The 24376-nt window shown below is 41.5% G+C and overlaps 1 protein-coding gene and 1 long non-coding RNA gene across 2 annotated transcripts; one reads left to right on the top strand and one right to left on the bottom strand.

The window, feature by feature from the left end:
* Positions 1-1222: 1222 nt before the first annotated feature.
* GSC (goosecoid homeobox) lies at positions 1223-2811 on the bottom strand (the record flags this gene model as incomplete). The annotated part of the gene is made up of 3 exons (XM_083862992.1): positions 1223-1608; positions 2042-2301; positions 2481-2811. 3 exons carry the CDS (start codon positions 2809-2811, stop codon positions 1456-1458), a joined length of 744 nt encoding a protein of 247 aa, XP_083719118.1. The 3' UTR covers positions 1223-1455.
* Positions 2812-2886: 75 nt separating this feature from the next.
* LOC310910384 lies at positions 2887-6144 on the top strand. Its single transcript, XR_014590335.1, has 3 exons — positions 2887-3944; positions 4128-4261; positions 5460-6144. It is a non-coding gene; the product is annotated as an uncharacterized lncRNA (long non-coding RNA).
* Positions 6145-24376: the final 18232 nt, after the last annotated feature.

Genomic DNA, 24376 nt, shown 5'->3' with positions numbered 1-24376 from the left:
CTGTCTCTATCACACTAACACCTGCAGTATACACTATGATACAACACTCATAAAAAGCTGGATATATCACAAAAAAAAAAAAAAAAAAAAAAAAAAAAAAAAAAAAAAAAATAGAAAAAGCACAAGGGCAAGCAACACAGCAGTTGACCCTGTCTAGTGACACTGACAGTAATGGTGAGCACATTTGAAAAAACAATTTGCCTAAACTAGGCAAGATGAATAGATAGAGGTGATACTGGCCATAATCAAGAAAAATCGGGTCCCTGCGACTTAACTTTGGATGAAAGGCACAGCATGAAGTTTTCGGGCCAGAGATCATCTGAATTGGCTTTACACTTTCAGGTTATTTGTTCTAACTTTATGAGCAGTCTTTTAGGCAAGGAGACAGGGGGTCTTCCTAAGCACAATGCCATGGGGAAAACGCCGTGGCTCCTCTCTGAAATGATGAGCTCTGAGCAGGGAAAAAGCCAAAAGGAAAACCAACTTGTATTTTAAAGGGGGAAGAGACGTCTCTGCACGAGGCCTTCGTAGAGGGAAGAGTAAAACGAGACCAGGCTGTCTCTGCTTTCGTAATTGCAAAGGTGCTGCCTCAGAGGGGAGAAAACTTCCATTAGGAACTTCCTCTGAAACACCCGAAAAAAAGCAGCACACAAGGGCTCGTACTCCCCTCATGTGTAACTCATCTATGTCTAAAATTTATTAACAACAACTTTAAACACCGCTAAAGAAAAGACGGCTTTTCTGAACGACGGTCGAAGACAAACGCTTTAGAAACCCAACAAGGCACAAGCGCAGGGAGACAGGGGAGAGCGCAGGGACACGGGACAGAGCGACAAGTGTGGGGCCGGGTTTGCTTCGCCTGCTGGTGTTTCCCAAGGGCGCTGTGGCCGCGGGCCGGGGGAGAACGGGGCAAACGGGGCAAACGGGGCCGGGGCGGCCCCGCGGGAGCCCCGGGAGGAGCGGCGGGGTTCGTACTGGGCTGCTCCCGTCGGGATCGGCCTGGCCGGGCCTCGCTCCCTTCCCTCCGGGTGTGAAATGCACGACAGCTCCCCGGCCCGCGCTGCCCCCCGCCTGTGCTGCCCGCTCTGCCCTCTGCCTGCCCTCGCTGCCCTCTGCCCGCCCGCCCGCGCTGCCCCCCGCCGGCCCTGGCGCAGTGACACCGCAGCGCTGAGGGCGGAATTGCCCCTCAAGGCCGGCCCCACTCCCCGGGGAGCCGGGCACCACCGCTCCCCGCTCCCTTTCCCTCTCCCCGCGGCGCAGAGCGAACAAACGCGCCGCCGTCTACCTGTGCAACACCTCCGCAACACATTTTATTTACACGGAATTAGCTCGGGGCATTGTACATTATATACAGATATTTTCCCCCTCCAACAAGGCAGATCTTGTGCAAGGTTAGTAGCATCCTCTGGAGCGTATCCGACAGTCCACGGGAAATGTCCCCCCCGCTTAGAAGTATCAGCTGTCAGAGTCCAAGTCACTTTTCCCGTCCTCTTGTCTCTTCTCCGGTGACGTTTTGGACGCTTTATTCCACTTTTGTGCGTTTTCTGATTCCTCCGAAGACGATCGCTTTTGCCTCCTCCACTTCGCCCGGCGGTTTTTGAACCAAACCTGTTGCGTTAAGAAATTAAATTATTAGAGGGGGAAAAAAAAATAAAAATAAAAACTCTGCAAACCCGGAGCTGCCCTAAGCCCCGCGGGAGCCCTGCCGGGCCCGGTGTGCTGCAGCCGCGCTCGCACGGACGGACGGACGGACAGACAGACAGACGGAGGGAGGGAGGCGGGGAAGGAGCCGCTCGGGTGGGACCGGCCGGGCGCCTTCAGGAGGCACAGCCGCTGCCCATAATCGCTCACAGCCCCTCACAGGCTCGGCCGGCCGCCCCAAGGAAGGGCGCTTGGAAATAACAAAAACCTTTCCCTCTGCCCCTCCTCAAAGCGGGGCCTCCCCCTCCGCTGGCAGAGCCGGGCCGGAGCCGCCCCGCTAAACATCCGCTTCGGGCGCCGGTGGGGAGAGGGTGGAAGAAGGAAAAAGAAAGCAAAGTACCTCCACTTTTTCCTCTCTTAAGTGCACCCTTCTGGCCAGCTGTTCCCTGGTGCCCACGTCCGGGTATTTGGTTTCCTGGAAGAGGTTTTCCAGCGCTTCCAGCTGCTCGTCAGTGAAGATGGTCCGGTGCCGTCTCTTTCGCCGGCAGTGCAGCTGGTTCAGCAACTGCAGCTCCGTCCGGGACAACGTGCCCACGTTCATGTAGGGCAACATCTGATGGGGAACAGGGGACATCAGGACTGACCCAGTGCCCTCGTAACCTACGGACAGACAGACGAGTCGACGATAGGCTTTGCATGAGACCGCTGCTTCCCCCCACCCCCGTCCCGTGCCGTCCCGAAAGAGCCCCGTCCGCCCGCCCGGCCGCTCTCTGCGGGCCGCCCGCCCCGCTCCGGGAACAAAGGGCCCGGCCCGTCCGCCCCGTCCCGTCCCGCCTTACCTGCGGGGGGAACGCAGGAGCACTGCTGGGCGCCCAGCGCCGGCACGGCCCCGCAGCACGAAGGGCCCACGGGGGACGCCGGCACATGCAGCTGCCCGTAGTAGTAGTTGTTGTAGCCGAGGCGGGATCCGGTGACGGCGGGCGGCAGCGCCGAGGCGGGAGCCACCGCCCGCGAGTAAAAGCCGCCGTAGTCGGAGGCGCTGCCGTAGAGCGGCTCCCCGGGCAGCGCCGGGAAAACCACGGGCGCGGCGCTCGGGGGCAGCAGCACCGAGTCCTTGCAGCGAGGTCTGGCCGCCAGGATATTGTCGATGCTGAACATGCTCACAGGCATGCCCCAAACGGTGCGGGGCAGGGACCGGCCGGGGGAGGGAGGGAGGAGGGCGGGAGGGAGGGTAGGTGGTGGCTGGGGAAGGAGGGGGGGGGGAGAGGCTGGAAGGACGCGAAATCGAAACTTTTCGGATAAATTTTAAAAAGGGATCGGAGCGAAAAGAAGGGAGCCTTTTCCGAGGGCAGCTTGCGGGCAGAGTGTGCGTGTGTGTCTGTGCGCCGTGTGCGGTGTGTGTGTGTGTGTGTGCGCAGGATCCACCCCTGGAACTTTCCCCCCTCAACTCTCGCCTGTTTACTGATCCCAACCCAGAGGGCTGCTCGGAGTATAATCCATCTGAACCTCTTCCCTTTTTTATACCCAGGCGACGTCATCCTGGATTTAGTTCCTGGTAATATGCAGATGACAAACAAAACCAGATTTGATTTTTTTTTTTCTCCCCTTTTTTTTTTTGGTGGGGAAGAGGTGGGGGTTACACAAAGGAGTGAAAGCAGCCCGAGTCTGTGTATTGAGAATTAATGAAATTAACTTAATCCTTTCCATTAGTGGGCTTTTTAGAAAGGCCCCAGATTTAGGCTTGATCTCTGCTGCAGCGGCTAATTGCCCAGGTTAATCTCATTAATGCCATTGTGTAGAGGTGGTTAGCAGCTCCTAGTCTTGTCTATTATGCGCCTACTTTGGTCGTGTTAGTTCACATTAGTGGGTGCGATTTCCTCTGTCTAAAGCTCAGATTCATTATTTATGCTTCGAACTGGTTAAGAAGCACTTAAAAAAAAAAATAAATAAACTGCCGCATAACGATGCAACGCCCCCCCACTCCAAGTGTTTCTGCAGCAGGATTTGAATCTCGCGTCCCCGGCTCGGAGGACTGAGAGGGCATTGAGGAGTACGTGTTTCTCTGATTTAAGGTTTATGCAGTGAAGCAACAACGTCTTCACTGAGTAACTGAACTTTTTATTTTATTTTACTAGGTCACCTGGCGGAACAAGGACGCGTGAATGTTGTAAACTTCTCTCTCCTTTTTATTTTTATTTTTTTTTTCCTTTTAAAAGATTTAGACAGGTATCACTTTTTATTTTTAAAACAAGCCACGAGATTCAAATGTTAAAGAGCAGTGCCATCTCAAATCCCCGGGTGTGGTAGGTATTCCGATTTGCTTCTAACCTATCTTGGTGCCTATTTCTTTTCTTTTTAATCTTTAATTATCTAGCTTAGAAACCAAAGCCCATAAAGTTTCAATGATACGGAGAACTTTATGTTTTGCATGTTCCATGAATTTTTAAATGGACAAATATTTAATCCCTAAAACTCTTCCTATTAAGAGGTTTGGCTCTCCTGGTAGCTGGCTCTTGTGATTTGCAAAATACTTCGTCTGTCACGACTGGCCCTGGGAATCCACAGGAGGTGAACTGAATAAGATTAGACTATTTACCCCATCAACTCTCCATCAAAGAAGGTAGGAAATTGTACGCATGAAATGAAAACAAGCCATTAGAGTCCGTTTACGAGGAACACATTATTTTTCCTCAACAAAGAATATCCTCGTTAGCGCTTACTCGCACTTTATCTCTCCTTTCCTCCGTATTCCAGGATTTAAAACAGCACCTGAGAATGATCTGAAACCTATTTATAGCGAAAGACTCGTATAAAGGTTAAGGGAAAAGAATGCCAAAACTAAATTCTCGCTTTATGGATACATCGCAATGTGATTAATTAGCACCATTGGTTTTTACTTCAATTTAGCTGCCTAACCATTTCTTTACGCCTTTGGCATTTAGAGCTGAACTTCGTGCAAGTTTTTAAAATTTGATTGAAAGTGAAACTATTTGACAAAAGATTCGGCGACTTTTTCCTTAAATTTGGGAATTTTTTTTCTGTTGATATTTTAAGAGTTTTCTTTAGTTTTTGTTAGTTTGTGGGTGGGCTTGGAGAGTGAGTTTGGGTTTGCCGGGGTATTTTCGGTCACTAATTCCCCGAGTGCAGCCGGTCACGGTGCCCGCAGAGCAGCGCCTGCCTAATGCCGCCATCGGGATGCTCCTTCACGTCCCCGGCGGCTCCGCAGCGATGCGGGGCGGCATCCACCGCTGGCCTGGGCACCCCGCCGGGGAGCGGGGCTCGGGAGAGCCGGGATCGGGCTTCCCGGGACAGCCAGGCCTGGGAGAGGCCGGCAGCGGGGCCACGGCCCGCTCTGCCCGGCCCGGACGGGAACATCCCATCCCGCCGTGCCCGGGGGGCTCGGGGCGGGCACTGAGCGGCGGGGACAGCGCTCACCCCGGGGAACAAACCAGTGACCCCGCGGGGACACCCCGGCTGGGGACACCCGCCGAGCTCTGGGGTGTTGAGCATCACTTGGTTCAGGGCTGCACGGCCCCAGTCCGGGTTCTCCCAGGTGAAGCAGCTCCGGGACACGAGTGGAGCACACACCGCCCGGGCCCTGCGGGCGCTCCGCTGCACCGAGAGTTTGTTTGCCCCGCTGACGGATGAGCCACCGTGATACAACGCTTACCTTTATCTCTAATTCAGAAATGATATTTTCCAAATAGCTCGTCCCCCCCAGTGGGGAAGGTTTGTTTTATTTTGTTTTGTTTTATTTAAGTCTGAGTCTTTTGTTTTATTTTGTTTTAGTCTGAGTCTTTTATTTTGTTTTGTTTTAGTCTGAGCCGTTTTGCCGGGCTTTGGTACCCGCTCCGCCAAACCTGCGCTCGGAGTTTCTCATTTCCCGTGCGCCCCGCGCTAACCCGGCAAACGGAAAAATTGTGTTAAACAAACAATCAGTTGTCACACAATGTCGGGGTGAAATTGTAATAACAAATGAAACACAAGTAAATTGCGCTGCATAGTGTTGCTAAGCAATTGTTTGTTACGGGAGGGTGGTCACAGCATGGGTTGAAAGAGGGATCTAAAGAGGAGCATAGCGCCGGGCAGAGCAAGCTGTTAGGTATGAAACACGGTAAACACAGCGCTGATTTTCAATATTATTACCCAAACACGATTTCATACAAAGCAATCACCGTACACAACTCTGTGAAAATGCGCTTGTTGACAAATCGGACTTTTTTATTATTATTTTAATATATTAAAGAATAATTTCGCATCCGGGGATGCGAAACGCACCCATCGCCTTCCCGGTGGAGTGTTTGACCGGCCTGGGGCCGGAGCTGCCCCGAGAGGGGCCGGGGGTCCCTCGGGCAGCGGGACCGGCTGCGGCTCCCCCCCTCGAGGGGGTAACGGGGGGTGAAGCCGGGCTTTGGGGGATGGGGGTAACGGGGGGTGAAGCCGGGCTTTGGGGATGAACCCGGGCTTTGGAGGATGGAGGGTAACGAGGGGTGAACCCGGGCTTTGGGGAATGGAGGTAACGAGGGGTGATCCCGGGCTTTGGGGGATGGGGGTAACGAGGGGTGATCCCGGGCTTTGGGGAATGGGGGTAACGAGGGGTGATCCCGGGCTTTGGGGGATGGGGGTAACGAGGGGTGATCCCGGGCTTTGGGGGATGACCGCCGGTGAAACCCTCTCGGAAAAGGCGCTTGGCGGCACATCTCTCTCTTCATCTCTTAGAAATGCCATCGCCCTGCAGCGTTCCTTCCCCACGTTTGTTTCAAATTGATTGCATCATTGCTTCACCAGGAGAAAAAAGTATAATGGTCATACAATGCGAAATTACGGTAATTTGTTCCCAGAATAAACTTATCTTGAACTGATTAAGAGAGTCAGTCATTTGAAAACGAGGCAAAAACGCGGTTTTTTTTCTGAAAGCTTCCCTCTAACAATATCAGCTTCTAAAGTTTTCATTCATATAAACTTTATTAATGAAGATCTTTTATTTAAATGTCAAGGGGATTTGAAATTTAGAGTAAATTATGAAGCATGCTTGTCTTGCCAAGTCATGGGTCAAATGCATTTGTGAAAAACTGCTAAAAGAGCATATGGTTTTGAATTTTTCTACAATGACTAGTGTTTAAATAAATTGCTTGTACTGCTTAACTTCATGTATAATTTTGACAGAAATTGGCCTATAGCCTTTTGATATGTAAACATTTCAGGCTTTTATGCGGTATAAAAAGACACTTGCTTTTTGGGATCAGCTAAAGCAGTCACCCTGTAATTCAGAAAACTGGCACCTAACGTTACATTCTTGCTGCATTTCAACTTTCAAGTGGCAGCATAAAGGGGGGAAGGAGAAGGGACATTTCAAAAGCAATTGGAATTAAAAACTGCGAATGAGGTGAGAATGTGCCACTCACTGTCTGATTGAAATGGATAAACCTTTGCACTAGGAGAATTCTCCGTCTTGTTTTCTAAAAAACAACAGAGGAATCAGTGAAAACGTTCTTCAACGTAGCGCAGACCTGATTCGCATGTCAAATTAATGCCTTAAAACAAAGTCTGTCTAAAGTACAAATAGGTGTGATGAAGAAAATCCAGATATCCCTTCTGAATTCTGTCAGCTGTTTCTCTCCTACAGACTATCTTGGACTGTAAAAATTGAAACAGACTTTTATACATAGAATATTGCATACACTGTATATAAATATACCACAACTCTTTGACATGCCACTTAGCCAGCTTCATGTTCACTTCCATTTTACCAGTTCTTAAGCCTTTTGCTGTTTTTTGCTCAAGTAAACATTCCATTGACTTGTATTAATGTTTTGTTTTGGTAGGTTTTTTGGGGGGGATTTTTTTGTTGTTGTTGTTGGTTTGGTTTGATTTTTTTTCGTGGGGGGGGGGGAGTGTTGTGTGTTTTGGGATGTTTTGGTTTTTTTTCTTGTGAAGAGGAGACTAGAATGTGCCAAGGACTTCAGGATACAGCCCATAAAAGTAGTGGAGTCACTCAGTTTTAAGTCTCCTTAAACTAAAATGATTTTGTACATGTATAAATCCACCAAGCTACTGAATAAATACATTTATTACTAATATATCTGTCTCACATAAATAAACCTCCTAATGTTGATTAGATGGATAAGCCTAGCACAGTGCTAGACAGAACAGGACCTGGATAGTTGCCTGGTGCCAGACAGCTCAATATGTTTATTTCCCGTGTGCTTTAGCGGGGACTAAGCTGAAGTTGGAAAAAGGTTTAAATGAACTATATAATTTCAATCTGTTACTGTAGTAACACTTATATTTATTGTATATGTCAGTTAGTCATACACAGAGTTCTCAAGATACACTGCCCCCTTTGTTAGTGGTCAGAGGTGATTTTTTTCAGAATTGTAATGAGTCAACTTAGACAAATTCTGTTACAGACAATTCAAATGCTATAGCAATTTAAAAGCTGCTATGGATTCAGTCTGATATAAGCTAGTGAAGAAAGTAGAATCTCTTATAGGTTTCCATGAATTTGAACAAAGGCCAAAGAGATTTTTTTTTTTGCAGGTTTCATATATTTTCCAACACCAACTAATAGCATACTTGGCAAATGAGGACATACGGCATTAATGACTCAGCAAGAAAAAGACTTTTCGACTTGACAGAAAAATCTGTATCTAAACTGAGCAGACTGTTGCAAAGAAGAATCTTTTGAAGTGCTGTATCTTCACAAGGGGACAGTGGGAATATGCTGTGGGTCCTTGGCTGCAATTGCAGGAGTCAACAGGAGGACATACTGCTACTTGAAAGTTTTGTATTCCATCAAAAGCAGCTTGAGTGAGATACTTTACTAAAAGATACTGTGATCGAGCCCATTTAAGCTCGGGAAGGTGGGATGATCTGGACATCTACATTAAGAAAAATTTCATTCCAGGGGATGTGCTGGAGAGGCTGACATGACAGGTCTGTTACACACACAACTGAGCCAGGTTTACAGAGCGGTTCTCAATCACAGTACAGCCAGCAGCCAAAATTTCTCCTGGAAACTGAACATACTGTAACAGTGTGCTTACCAGCTTCAAGACAAGATTCACTCTAACTTATTAGTACTTTAATTCTTTTTCTGTAGGGATGAGCTAATTCTAATTCCCCATGTTATACATAGAGTCACACATAATGGTGGAGAGAGAGATATGTTTCTGTTCCCTACAAACACTGTGCTTAAGCTGTGCTCATGTTATAAGATCACTTGATCACTTTCTATGCCAAGATTTGTACTATTATAAGTTGAGTAATTAAAAAAAAAAAAAAAAAAAAGGACCATTTTCCTGTTGAACATAAACCAAACTAAGACTTCTGTTGTCCATTACCTTTTTCTGATAACTGAACTAAATTTTTGGATCATCTTGTACCACACTGGATTTTAAACCATGACATATCCTGAGCACAGCCACGAATCAACAGAAATTGTATGTGGTTAGCATTTATCATTCCACCCAAGTATTATCACATTGGCTAAAGATCTTCTCTGTAGTATAAACTGTACATACATAATGCCACCAGAACTTCTCCTCTCTCTGAAAAGACCCTGGAGGTTACACCCAAAGTAGATTTTTATTTGTGATGTGAAGAACTACAAAAGTCTTTTCGAGGGAGTTAGAGCAACAAAGTCACCTTTAAAAATAAATAAGTCAGCTGTCCAAAAGACAGCTACTGCATTGTTTTCTGTACCATACACACAATGCATTTTCAGACTTCCACAGTTTTCTGGGAGATTTAGAGTTTGTGGATATGACTGTAGTCTAATCTAACAGTGTTTATCACGGTGGAACTTGAGCCCAATCCCACACCTATGGAAGTCTTGGGACTTGCCAGTGATTTTGAACCAGAAGCAAGAATATCTTCCAGCTAAAAGTCACATTATCATTTCCAAACATGATATGACCAAAACCTAGTAGACTTTTTTTAGTGAAGTGTGCCAGATACATATTGCAAATACATATCATTTGTATTTTTTATAAATCCAGGAAATAATATTAGTAATGGAGGTCAAAAGTACAAAAATAAAACCAACAAATCCATAGTGGAGAAAGATATAATGAAGGGTAACAGATTTGAAGTAGGCAAGGCAAATATGCCAGAAGGAATTACAGAAATACTGTCTTGGTTAGAGGATGTTTTGATAATATCATTGAAATAAATATCACTATAATCTGTTTCAGTGACCAGTGCTTACATTAGGCAAATAACCACATCATCCAGTGAAGAAATTGAAGTAGAAGTGTTGTTGTATTAACCTACTAATGTTCTCAACTCTAATCTATGTCTCTATCACTCTGTCAATAAACCACATCCTCATTTGTGTTCTAATTTAGGCAAAAATAGCCTATTTCCAGCAAAGATCATTTGTAGAATTTTACACAAGACTCAAACCACTAAATGACAGAATTAAAAAGTTGTGTTTAAGTGATATTATAAAGTTTGGATTTGTTTCTTTTTAGTATTTCTAAAGACAATTATATTTACAATATTGATATACTTGAGTGTTTTGATACTTTCCTGAAAACCTCCAGAAAATGTTAAATTTAGATATGATGAATTTGAAGTCCGGATTAATTTATGACTATTCTCTTCCTGACTAACCATCTAATTCCAAATTAACCAAGACTAGATTTTTGAAGTCCTATGATACATGTTCACCTCTAGTTGAAAATTTGCAACTTGTACCTTTTATACTTAGAATCTCATCTTATGAGATGGAGTATTTTTATAATTTGGGATTATATAATATCTTGGAGCAACATGTATGTCTTCTGCTCCTATGAATCAGGAATATTATGTCAGTATTTATCCATTTGCAGCTGTCTCCAGACTCTGCCTTTGAGTTTCTATTTTCTTTCTAATTTCTATGCACTGCTTTCTCACAGCCCAGTTCTTCAAACTTTTGTTTTTGAAGGGAACTCTGTTCTTTTATGAAAATATAAATTCAGAGTTTTTTTGTTGGATTTGTTCCAAAGTTTTAGTAAGATATGCAAGATCATAGTCTGGGCTTGATGCCTGTTTCAAGAGGTCAACATGCTGTGTAGTTAGAAGAAATTCTGGACTAGGAACTGAACAGAGAACATGATACAGGAGCCAAAAGTCAGGGATATTTCCTTTTTCAGAAGTTTTATTGATGACATCCTCTTTGTTTATGTGCTGATGTGGCACAACATGCTTTTGGGAGTGAGGATGAATCCTTACATGACTTTTGCTGTTGGTAAAGATTCTCAGAGAGAGGGAATAATGGCTCTTTCCCCATCCTGCCTCTTGTAGTGGGTATATCAACATATATTAGCAGCTGATTTGAGGATTAAATGTGATGGATGGATGGATGGATGGATGGATGGATGGATGGATGGATGGATGGATGGATATCTGCATTTCTTGGGCCAATTCTTCACTGTGGTTTAGCCTCAGGGTAGTAAACATGCATTTGCTACCACATTGAGAAAATCCAGTGGGCATAAAATATTTTAGAAAAGATCTAACCAAGAAAGTCAGTGCATAAAGAATGTGAATTTATAGAGCACTCTGATCTACTCTGAATTTTCTCATGGAAAAGGTTTTTTACTGAGGGTATTTTGAGCCTTTCAGCTATCTCATCATGTGTACAGTGAGCATCTGCACAGCTTAAAGATGACAGTGAGTTGCAGATGTTTTCCTTCCCTTTCTGCAAGCTCCTAGAGAGACACCATAGTTCACAGAGCAGGCTTCCTTTAAAGTAATCTGTGGGCTTTTACCACTTTGTGTTCAGAAGTGACCCAAAAATAAGAAAAGGCATTCCACTTAGGAGCAAAAGTCTTACCGAGACTCCAGATGTTTCCGGAACACCAAATTTTAGCCCAATAACAGCTCTTACAGTAACTGTCTGAAAAAAAGTTTTCCTTTCCAAACCTTTGAATTTCATGTTGGTTCCAAAATTTGCTGTTTTGAACAGGGCATGAAGATGGATTTGAAACAGTAGTTAGTGTCAGCATCATCTACCAATTTTCATCACTAATTTGGTGCTTTATCTGAAAGGTTATCTGTTTGTGTACCTTTAAATATTGCAAAACCCGTGACAGGTGTCATGTGAAGTTCCTGTGTATATTCATTTTGTAACGTACATAGGACAAAACTTTTCAAAGTCTGAGGTAACTTTCAGAACCTTTGTAACCCAACCAATTTTCCAATAGACAGACATATTCTCAGTCTGTCCAAAGCAGGTAGTGCACCGTTCTGGTTTCTTTTGATTGAAAAATATTTTCTTTACAAAGGCATCTTGAGGCATCAGTCACCAGATGACTAATGCTTTAGTCTAGCTATTAGAGTTTAAATCCCACTAATTTTAGGTTTTCCTAACCTCAGCCTGCCCTATTTCAGCAAAAGGAGACTGGCCCATGTTGAAACATTAGCAGGATCCAAGGAAACCAGAGAATAACTTTAAGTACTTTGTACAAATATTCCCTAGTCTATACTCTGGCCCCAACAACTAAATTCCTAATTCTAAAATTATTTAAACATGAACATCAAGTTCTGGAAAGAGCTATGTTGAAAGAAATCTGACTTTCTGGTGCACAGAATGCCTTGACTTCAGAACTGGCTGTGGTTAACAAAAGCATTATCTTGACATGCCATTTACTTGCTGTCAAAGAGAGAGTGATATACAAACAATCTTCAGACTGTCTTAAATTTTCTGGACTATATTCCACACTTGGTTGTGTTGTATGTTGCACAGTCTCAAGCAAGGCTCAAGGAGGAAAATTAAAACATTCACTCTTAAGTGATTTAGGACTTAGACTGTGTATAGCAATTCCACCAACACACTTATTCTGAAATCATTGAACTGGTGCTGTCTCTCCATTAAAATCCAGATGAGAAAATCTAGCAACTCCAAATGTAACACCTTTAATTCTGAAAATATACTTGAATTTTCTGCCTGCTTACTGCATGTAGTACAATTCTGTGCTGAGAGTGACTGCAATAATATAGATACTGTTCATAAAGAGAAAGAACCATGGGGCATAAAGTGGCAGTATTTTTGTATTTCCCTTCCTGTGGGTTGCTTGAGTCCCATTGACCTGTCCAGACTATATAACTTCCCTCTCACCCTCCCTCTGCTCTGTTAGTCTGGCTGCTGTCTATCTGTCACTGGAAACTGAGGGCTGATTTCAAACACCCTCAAGCCTGACTGGTAAAACACATGCTTTTCTCTCATGTGTCATTCACAATATTCATTTAAAGGGATTTAAATGGAGCCTTGCTCTTACAGATTGAAGGAAAGTAAAAGTACCAGAGGAGTCTATTGTTTGGGCAGTTGGCAGCATTTTGCAGAGTGATGCAGAGTGAAGCATTGATAAGAAAAAATATATATTACCAGAAACAACTTAGAGGTTTTTCTGTTAAAACCGCTCATTGCTCTGTGGCACTGTATAAACAGGGCAGAGTAAGGCGCAGTAAAAGGTGTTCAGGAAAGGGAAACACCTTTAGCATTCATGCCATCCTACACAGGACTTTAATATATGAACACATACAAACATATACAGCAATCACTACATTTCGGGCAAGAAGCAAGTATCAGTGCATTCAATAATATAGCACTGACAGTCAAGCAAACAGCAACCACCACAGATTTCCTGTGATATACCTGACTTTGTGTAATAATGCTCTGTTTATAATGCACACAAATTCAAAATGCCAACTGCAGAAATTTGTAGGCAGTAATCCTCAAGGGCTACAGTGAGCAACATGACTTCAGATATGAACATTTCTATAGCACTGGTCTATAAAATCTACATTTTTTTGCAAGATTAAAATATGATTTAGTGTTCCCAGAGGCAAGTGGGAGAGTTTGTGCTGCTGCCTAGCCAAGGTGAGAGCTGAGCTGTCCTCCTTCCCCTCCTGCTGCTTTGTTTTCTGGGACTGCTCTGAAGCAGGGGAGGTGGTCTCTGAGTGACAGGGAAGCTGCAGCAGCTGAACCCCCTAAGCAAGCTACACTGGCAACAAACTGACAGAGAGAGAATTTCAGCAAATCTACATTTCCTTTGGTTTTAACAGGAGCTGGATTAGGTTTTAATTCAGATTACATTGCAAATACCTTCCTGTGGGATAACTGGCTAATTGCAAGTCTGGATGAAAACCACAGGACCTCGAGGGTAATTAAAACTCTCCGGAAAGCAGTACTTACTCTTAGGGAAATTACCTTGCTGTTGACACTGGGTGTAAACCACAGGTCCTCCTATTCCTCCTTCAACAGGGCATTAAAATTGGTTGGTAAACATGAAAAGAGCTGAACACTTAAATACCATTACAGAAGGCTCTGCTAGACATCCCCCTGTTCAGGGTCCAAAGTGTCACTTGTTACTGAATTCTTGTTCTGTACTGACCTTTTAGACCACAGCTACACTTGTGGTGGTACAACACGTTCTCCAGTAATTTTTTCTACCCAAAGCAAGCTGTAGATTATCAATATAATGTTAGTGTGATTTAATTTTAAATACTATTTTGAGATAGTCTTTGCACTAGCTAAACACTACAAACCACCAATTGCTGATTTAACTATGTTGATTTTAGCTGAAGTCAACTCAATTAAGATTCAAATAAAATTTGAACCAGCCCCCCCAGAAAGAAAAAAAATAATACTGGGCCCATACAGGAGTTTGGGTCAATTTGATCAATCTAGCATAGAAACAACCCTAAAAATATTTTAGTTGTCAAGCAGATTGGGGAAAAGTACTTTTTATACATTTTAGAGAAAAACTTTCAGGGGCTACTCTCTGCCAATGTATCAGTGGATTACTTTTAAATGCTGAAAGTATTTAGAGCTACCTTTTATAAGAAGTGGGCCAAAATTGAAAGAACAGATCTGAACTCTTGAATTTGTGAGTTGGAATGTAATTCTCACACCTATTTATCCAGCCTTGCCAGACTTATTACCACTCCTTGAGCCCTAGGAGTGAACCTACTTTTACAGCTTTGTTTCCTGATCAGATGCAAAATTGCAATCCATGTATTTTATGGTTTGGGACTAGGCAGAGCCAAAACCTTGTAGAGCACCATTCCACTAAAGATCAAGTATTCTCATCAAGATCACCTAATATCCCAGGTCTTCCTATTTTTTTGAAGATGCTTGTGGGATTTTAACATGATGTAAGTGAAGCACAGCTTAATGCAGAGCCAACACCAGAATCTTAACTCTATCTCTCTCTGTTCCCCCCAGTAGCTGCAAGTAGTCTGGAAAACCAGTTGATCTAGTGCCAATTGCTCAGGCAAACAAGCAGTTTTGGCAGTATTTTATTTCTGAGCTTTTTTTTAATACTTTTTAAAGCAAGTTATTCATCCCACACACCTTCCAGAAGTTAATTTTTAAGCCATCAATTATTTTTTCCCAAACTATATGTACAGACACCAAAGTAATCCTTACATGCTTAAAAACCATGGAAATTAGAGTATGTGGGACTTTAAACTGCTTGAGAGACATTTGGGGAAAGAGAATACACATACACTGTGAATAAAAGTGAGTTGCTAACCAATACAAACAAATGTAACCTAATCTATCTACAGCGGGACCCTACTGAACACCTTTGCCTCCTATTATACAATTCTGCCAGAGCAATAAAATCAACTGTCTGCAACTGTTTTAGTTTGTTGTATGGTTAATACCAATAATGTACTCAAAATTGATGTTTAACAGAGTGAACTGATTTGTTAGAGTGTTAACAGCCACAGACTTTAACTAATAAACAGATCATTAACTGCTGGTAATAAACAACTTGCCAGGATCATTTATTATTTAAGAACATACTTTGTCTTAAGAAAAGATGGCCCACTTAATTCTATCTATGACACCTTTCTGGCTCCCATTCAAAGTGGAAGGCACAACTGAAGCTACAGAGAAACTATGCTGCACACTACATCAAAATTCATGAAAAAATACTGGGTTTCATAAGAAAGTACAAGAAATATATTAACTCCTTACACTGCTTAATAATATAGTCAGCATTTTTACCAAGCTCTTGTTTTTAATACTGACTCTAAAGGAATCTGCTTTATAGTTCTAATGAAAAACTTCTTCACCCTTCTTTTACCATATGAGATGCCACTGCAGCAAACATTTCCTTCGAGAAAAGTAGTTCTGAATGGGAGATACTATGTAAGTATATAAAGAGTTTTCATAATGGAAGAGGAAGGAAGTTAAAGGGAGAAACCATGTAAATTTTGTTACAAAAGAGGAAGAGGAAAAGTAGTTTGAAATAATTCATTCTCAAAAAAAGAAAACTTTAAAAATATGAAAAGTAGTAAATACTCTAGTTACACTAGATGACTGAAAAAAAGAAAAAGAAAGTCCTTGTCTCCCCATGGTTTCTAAGCCATTCCATGTGTAATAAAAGGAAGTCACAAAATAAGATACAATTTGCATATTGGAGTGTTCTAATTCTGTCAATATTTGAAGTTCAACAGGGTGATACCACTATAGTTTCCTTTTGGTTCTCACTTCTGAAAGAGGTGATGTGGCACAATGCCAATCTGATTGAAAAGTAGAGGCACCTTCTAAGACTGATTATTACAATAAATTTAAGTTACCAAAGCAGTCAGACAAAGATTTCCTAAACTCCTCCTTGCATTGTTTCAATAACCTTATTAGTCAAGCCCACAAAAACACAACCATGTGTTCTGAATAAGAATGAGAGATGAGGAGTTCAATGACAGTTTGCTGCCATCCAGATTTTAGATCAAGAATCACAAAATATCAATTTATTTTCTAGTATCCTCTTAGAGCCACCAATACAAATTATGAGATTATTTTTTCTAGGCACTGTGTAAATAAACTGCACAAATACCTCAAAGAAGCCACAGGCTGAATGCAAATGCAGTCTTAAGACTGCAGTGTCAACCTTTAACAGCCCTGCTGAAATGTACACATAACACTTTAATTGCAGACAGTTGAAGGATGACTTCTTTATGCCATATCCTTACGAGTGAAGAAATGTCATTTAAAGTAAATTTTTCATTGAATTTCTTTTGCATAAGTGTGCAAGCTCAGGAGAAGGCATTTTTAATATAATTGTTAAAATAATTCTAACCTTAAAATAATATAAATTGCCTATTACTTGCAGTAAGAAAAAAATCCTGTATTTGCATGCTGGTTGGAAAAAATGTTTCTATTTAATTGCTTGGGAAGAAGCAATTTATTTATAGGCATACTGTGCAGGAGGAAATTTGGCTCTCCTACCATATAATAAGATGCATGGCTCTCTGCCAGGATGCTGGCTATCCCCGGACATTTGGTGTTCCATATACCAAGAATGTGGAATTGCACTGCCTATAAACAGAGAAGGCTTTTTTTTTTTTTTTCCAAAGATACTGTAAGACATGATTTTTCTTGAATGAAAAAATGAAAAATTAATGCAACATTTATGAAGTTGCAATAGCAGAAACTTTCTTTTTTGTATTTATGACCAGTTGCAATTATCAGCTAATAAGCAGTTAAAACAACTTGTTACAATTCCTTATCCCATTTAGGGAAGATGCCAAAAAAACCTCCTGTTTTGTGGGTTTTGAATATAGTTCTTCTAAATCAGGGCATTACACAAATATTTCCACACAGCAGGATGACTCACATAAATAAGTAATGCAAGACTGGGATTTACTAATCTGTCAGCGACAGTGTATCCAATTAATTCCTCTGTTTATTTAGGTAGGAGTTTTTTGCACTTTATTATCTTCAATCTGTTTGACCATAGGGGAGAAAAGGCCTTGGGAGGAGGAGTGGAAATGGATTTTTGAAGGGGAGCCATAATTAGCTCAATTCTTGGATTGAGCTCAGGAATGTTGTTACTGCTAAATAGCTCCTTAAATGGAGTATTTATAAACTACAGGCAAAGCTGTAATATTAGAAGAGAAGAAAACCCAAAATCAAATATATTTACATGCACAAGCCCTAGGTTAATGCCCTGGCATGATGACATAATCCAGCTCAAGGGACGGGGAATGAAGAAACTTTTTCCTGATGGCAAATCAGTGCATTGCACACATCCCTGCTGGAGCCCATGGAGGAGATCTGAGAACCTTACAGCTTGGATCCACCCTGAAGGTCCCTTAAACAGCACCTGGCTCTCATGGAGGGACCACACAGGTCCTTCCCAAAGACCCATGTGCACACTCAGATGGAATCCACAGCAATACTGGGGTCTGATCTGCCCATCTCTCCCCCTCCCTCCTGCCCTCCCCAGCATCCACCCCATACACAGCTTTCCCACGAGGGATTTCTACCCAAATGGGTGGAAAGGAGAAGCATCTGCCCAGGACTGGCCAGGCTGCTTTCTGCCTCGTTTTCCAGTCCTTTGGGAGCAGGTAATGGGTCTGAGCTCTACCTCAGGGTATCTTCTAGCTACCCTATCTGACAATAAAGATGTATTTAACGTCACACCCATAGATCCATGCCCTGTCATGCCCTGGACCCAGCCCCGTTTATTCAAAGCAGATTTATTTTTTTTATCACACACAGACTACATGGTCCAAACCAACTCCCCTGGAAGACATTTGGACTTCAACAGGGACAAATTCAGGGCGAAGCAAAATAAATCATTAAGCTATGATGCAGAGGATTTGTGCCAGGCCTCCACACAAGACTAAGTTTAATCATTGTAGATCAGGGTATTTGGGGACAACATCTATTTTGTAACTTCATAAAAAAAAAATCAAATAAGTGAGCCATGACTTGTCCAAAATTTCAAATTATTTTCCACATTTAAGTATTTTTCATAGAAGAACTTTGCTTGCAATGTAATATCCCAACGAAGCTTGTTAAATGCTTTTCCAAGGCTATATGATCTTTATTAAAAAATTATAACACTGTCTACTAGACACAGGAAGAAAAGAAATAATCTCTTTTTCAGATTATGTTCTTGAGAGCTTTCAATACTGGAAAATAAATCTTACAAATACTCTCTCAATTTCCACATAACATATCCTGTTCCAAACAGAGACAGTTGTCTCCTAGAGGTGCTGCAGTGCATTTATAGGGATTATCTTCTTGGAAATTTAGTTGAAAAGCTTAGTTCAATGGAGCAAAACCCACTGTGTTAATATATTAAGAGTGCAAAACAAAATAAAGGGAAATGGAAAACAGAGAAATAGATAAGCAGTAGACATAGAGACAAAATCAAAAGAGCAGAGAAATAGAGAATCAATGTTTGCACCTGGATGCAAGGGGCTGTGTAAGGCTTTTATCCCAAAATGTGCAAGCCATGCTCCACAAAGGGCCTGCAGGCAGGACCTCAAAGGGACCCTGAGGTGCTGGAGCCCCTGAGCCCCAAAAGGGGAGCTGGGACAACCTGAGACTCTGTGGTTGAATCCCAGCATGGGAAAGAGCTTCCTCCTGGACACACCAAACAGACAACCTTAGAAGCTTTTGTCTGTCATTGCTGCAGGAGTTGGTGTGACCAGCACAAACAGGACTCTGGTGGCAGCCTGACACAGGGTGCATCTTCACTGCCACCAGCAGCCAGTGCTGCTGGGACCCCCATCTGCTCTTTCAACACCTTTTCTGGAGGGAGTAGGGACACAGAAGTGCAATATTCCTTTTCTGCAGTATATATACATACAGGTGCATTTATGTATAGAATCACAGAATACTCTGAGTTGGAATGGACCCACAAGGATCATCAAAGTCCAACTTCTAGTACAGCACCATCTCCAAAAGTCATACCATGTGCCCAAGGGCATTGTCCAAAAGCTTAATGAGCTCTGCCAGGCTGATGCTGTGACCACTGTCCTGGGGAGCCTGTTCAGTGCCCAGCCACCCTCTGCGTGTGTATATACACATCTGCATGTGTGTATGTGTATTTGTGAGTGGTTTTATGTATATGCCTATGAATTTCTGAATATGTAGAGAGATATACATATGAGGAAGTTTTCTCCTACAGTATTCCCTTTGATCATTTTATTTAAGACACAAAACTCATGGGGAAAGGAGGAAAAACAGTGATGGGAATCAAAAGCCATCTTCTTAATTGAGGTTTGTGAAACTTGATGAGTATAAAGAACACAGAATTTCTGACTTCCTCTGAGGAGCTGTTGTAATAAATACAGTAGGTAGACCTTCGTGTATACCAGAGAAAATGATCAAAACTCTGTAGCCAGCTCTTTTTGGTTTGGCATTGTCTATACTACAATTCTGATCTTAAAAACAAGCTATAATTATATTGGTATTAAAAAAAAAAAAAGTAGAAAAAAGAGATACTTAGATACTTTTTTTTGAAATCAGTTCTATTCAGATATTTGAATTTACCTATTTCTAGCAAGATTATTTATTATTATTATTATTATTATTCCTGTACATCCATTGCTTGGTTCTTCAAGCAAATAAAAAAAATCAGAACTGCATGACTGGAATTCACCACATAGTTGTAAAACCTTTATCTGATATAGATACATAGGCATAAATAGAATGTGGCAGGATCATGAGCTGAGTTAAATATTGATTGGTATAATATAAACATACACAGTTGGATAAATTTTGAAATAACACCCTGTGGTAATTTATGAATTTTTCAATCAAAAGCTATGTCTGAACTCTTTTATTATTTGAAGACAAACACATTCCTGCATGCTTATCATTTGCAAGCATGTGCTTTTTTGTGTTTCTTGCTGGTTGTTATTCCTTCTGAATGGCAAACCACCATGGATACATGGTATTGCTTTTATTTTCTTATTGGAGAACAGAAAACAAGTCTTGCAGGCACCAATAATAAGAATTTTAACTTTTTTTTTTTTTTTTTTTTTTTTTTTTTTTTTTTTTTTTTTTTTTTTTTGGTAAACCCTTTTGTTAACACAAACAATTGTGATCACATTTTACTGAATAGGAATTAAAATATTTCAAAGCATCCTTCAAGTGAATCTATTATATCCATCACTCCTCCCCACCTATTCCTTGCTATTCCTATGTACTCTGTACACACAGCCAAAATTAAAACATTTTCCTATCATGGTGCATGACTAAAGAATTTTTCCATTTTAAAAATAAAAAACTGCAAATACAGATTAAGCATCAATTATCAAAATTATTTTATGCAAAATTCTGCTAGTACTTCTATATTTTATATTGTTAGATGTAGAAATATACCAGGGCTTAAATCCATATTGACTGTAAAAATATCCTCTTCCCCTCTGGTTTTGTGGACACTTCTACCTGTGAAGTCAGTAGCATATGACTTAAATCTGGAGCAACAAACATAAAGATCTAAAAATTTGTGATTTGTAGTTACATTTATAAGTGTGCACACATATATGAATTCACATAACTACTTAATTTATTTAAATTTATTAAACATTTTTTAATCCAGAAGCTTAATAGCTGGTCTACTGTCAGCCTCAAAACTCAGAAGTTCTTGGTCAGAACCTAAGACTGTTAAGTTTAACTTAAAAATTGAATTTGAAAGTATTTGGCCTTTACCTTTGCTTTAAGTCTTTCAGGCTCCAACTTCCAAAATTTCTCTGCAACTTCAAGATCTACAGGCATTGCTCTTCAATGAAAGCTGAGAATCACAGGTAATGAGATGTCTCCAGGAGTTGGAACTTTATGGAAAAACACCAAACATCATGAGACTTGTAATAAAATGATGAAAGTTGGAAGCAAGTTGTAGTCTTGCTTTCAGAATAGGATTCTTGTAAAACACAAAATAGTTCATGCTAAACCAATTTTTTCCTGTTAATACCCCTACATTTGGTACTTACACTGGTAGGCTGAGAGTATCTGGTTGTTTTTTTCATAACAGCAATTTACATAGCCATGACAGCAAACTTCAGTGGCTAAAAACTAATTATATATCAAAGACTGAGGAAGGGAAATTGACTATTTTTCTGAAATATGATTCTTGTTCCATCTTGCTATGGCTTTGATCTGACTTTTCATCCTCAGGTCTTACCTCACATGACCCTTCTATGGTAGAAGCACAGCATTTCTTCTGAAAGGAGAAAAGTACTTTGTGGGTGGCAATATTTTCCCAGAAAGGGAAAATGTTGCAAGCGTCAAGCCAAGAAGGAAGGAAAACACATCACACAGTTGGAGCTCTACAGGCAATAAATTTATTGTCAATAGTCAGGTTCAAATAGCATCATCTAGGGAAAAGATCCCAATAGAACCACAGTGTGGATGAGAAAATAATTTTGGTCCCTTATGTTCTGACATTTTTATGAATTTAATTTAAGGTGACAAGAAGAGACCTAGTAAAATGGCTGAATGCCTACCAAAGGGAGAAAACAAATATTCTAAAAGAAAATGAAACACTTTTTTTCAGAAGGAAGTCTTTCATGGCTGTTGGTGTGTTTCTATGTTCCAAGCTAAAAATATTCATACCAACATTTCAGTAGTGGGACAATAAGAAAAAACAGCCACAGAAACATTTTGAATAGTCTGATCTGAACTACTTTTAGATTAAGGGTGACATTGAAGTCTGAACTGAAAACTGAACAAGGTAATCAGAGTCTCAGTTTGATAAATTTCTTTTGTGATTTTAGGCAAGTTAAGAGATTTAGTATTTACTATATTTTTAAGCCCAAATTTGCAAACAGAGACAACATACTTCTGCATAGAGAAGAAATCTGATGCCTTCAGAAGGTCATCCAGCCTTCTTTACTAGCATTGCCTTTGTGTCCTTAAAGGAAGCTATACTTAAAAAAAAATTATTTCCCTGTCCTTCCTTTTTCTCCCCTCTCCCATTGATGCATATTTAATGGGATTTTCCAGGAAGAAAAAGTTCCTAAGTGGTGTGTTTGAGATAAGGGGCACTCTTTGGGCAAGGAACGATAACCACATGCTGGGCTGTGATAGTGAGTGCAGTGTGCAACTCAATGGGTGTGATTATTCTTCTCCCTTAGGAACAAGGGTGATCAAACAGAGGCTGCTGTGTCCAGTTTGGTGCCCATCAGTATGAGAAAGAATTGGAACAACTCCAATGGAGGGCCAAAAATATTATTGTGGAAATGAAGCACATAATATACAAGGAGGGAAATGGATTTATTTAACCTAGAGAAATGGATTTATTTAACCTAGAGAAAAGAAAGCTTATAGGAAATCTAACTGTTTCCTTTAGCTTCATGGTTATAAAGGGAATGGAGGAAGACCCTTCTCCCAGGTGCACAGAAGAGGCCAAAAGGCAGCAAAGAAGTTGCAACAAGAGAAGTTTCAGTCAGATACAAGAAAAAAATCCCTCGCAAAACTGTTGCCCAGAGAGATTGAGGCATCTGCATACCTGGAGAACTTCATAAAAATCTGAGCAATAAAATTAGCCTCACTTTGAGTGGGGATATAGATCAGATGTGATTATGATGAATAAAATCTCCTTTTCATCCTACAGATAGATGTTAGAATAGCATTAGAATAAATTAATTTCTGCATTTTTTTCTCCCTTGGAAGCATGATGATGGTGTTTGCTTTAAGTGTTACTACCGAATTTATTGTGCAACCTTCACTGCAGTCCAGGGTGTGATTAAGGTTTTTACAGATATACATAAGCAAGCTTTAAACTACTGTGCTCAAGATCTACTAGCTGATTAGTTCCATCAACAGAGAGCTACTAACCTTATTCTTCAAATATTTGGAGTAATTCATGATGCTAGGTTTTGCAAATGGATTGTTTTGCACGTTACCAAGACTATGCACATTATCTAAGATATCTGATTTGTAATCACACCTTTGACCATGAGGTGTTAACAAAATTGTTCTAGCACTACCCTCAATAAAGATCTCCCATGAAGAGTGCCTAGAAAATGGGTTCATGTCTATGTAAGCTGAAGCAGGCCCTTAGGTACCAGGAACAAATAGATAAGTGATCTTGTTATAAAGCACTGGCCAGTGCTTCATCTTTGTGTGGAGCCTTCAGTTGTGCTTGCCAGCTCCAGAGGCAACACATGCTGAGTACTTACTCAACAGTCCAGTTGCCATCATGACACTCTGCTGTTCTGCCTTCTCTGAGGTATCAAAAGGTATCAGAGGTATCTTCTCAGGAGACTTGGAAAGCTGTGAGGGAAGGCTCCATATCCACTGAGCAGGAAAGGATGTGACATTCCCCAAGTAAGTTCTTGACATGTCCTTCAGGAATAATGTCCTTTAAAATTTGAGAAAAATTAACAAAGAAAAATAAATGAAAGCATCTGAAGAACTTGTGATACACTCACTAAGAAACAGAGATTATTGCAGGAACATGGTGGGGATTGTTCTGGACTACCCAGCCCACCAAATCGGTATTTTTCTTGCTGAAATTATATACAACCTCTAGATATGCCAGTCGTTTGTTTTCCACTGGATGGGGCACTGGATTTACATCTTTACAGCTTCAGTGGGTAAGATCTGAGGTGCTTTTGAGCTCCTAGATAAGCAATTAAATGCCTCACTTTTGCAGTAGGACATTGATCTGTGCCTTTTGCAGTGACTGCTCTGAGGGGGCCCCACACCCAAACAGAGGCCAGCACTGCTCCCAATGATATCAGATGATCTGCAGCTCCATCTGCAACCAGAGCTCTTGTCTAACAGCTGACAAGTCCCTGTGGCCTGCTGTGGGAATTCATTGCTGTATGTAACTGCACACAGGATTCCCCCACACTGATTTAGTCTGAGCAACAAGCCATTAGAAATCTTGAGCCATGACAGAGACGGGCTCAAAAACTCTCAGATGAACCAACTGAAATTATCTGGTGGACAGGAATTATTGGCATCATGAGAAGCTGTTAAAGCCCCATG

This window comes from Zosterops lateralis (genome assembly GCF_965231275.1).
Source record: "Zosterops lateralis genome assembly, chromosome: 6".
Classification (NCBI taxonomy): Eukaryota; Metazoa; Chordata; class Aves; order Passeriformes; family Zosteropidae; genus Zosterops; species Zosterops lateralis.
The sequence above is the reverse complement of the archived record's forward strand: the minus strand, read 5'-3'. Positions and strand labels throughout refer to the sequence as shown.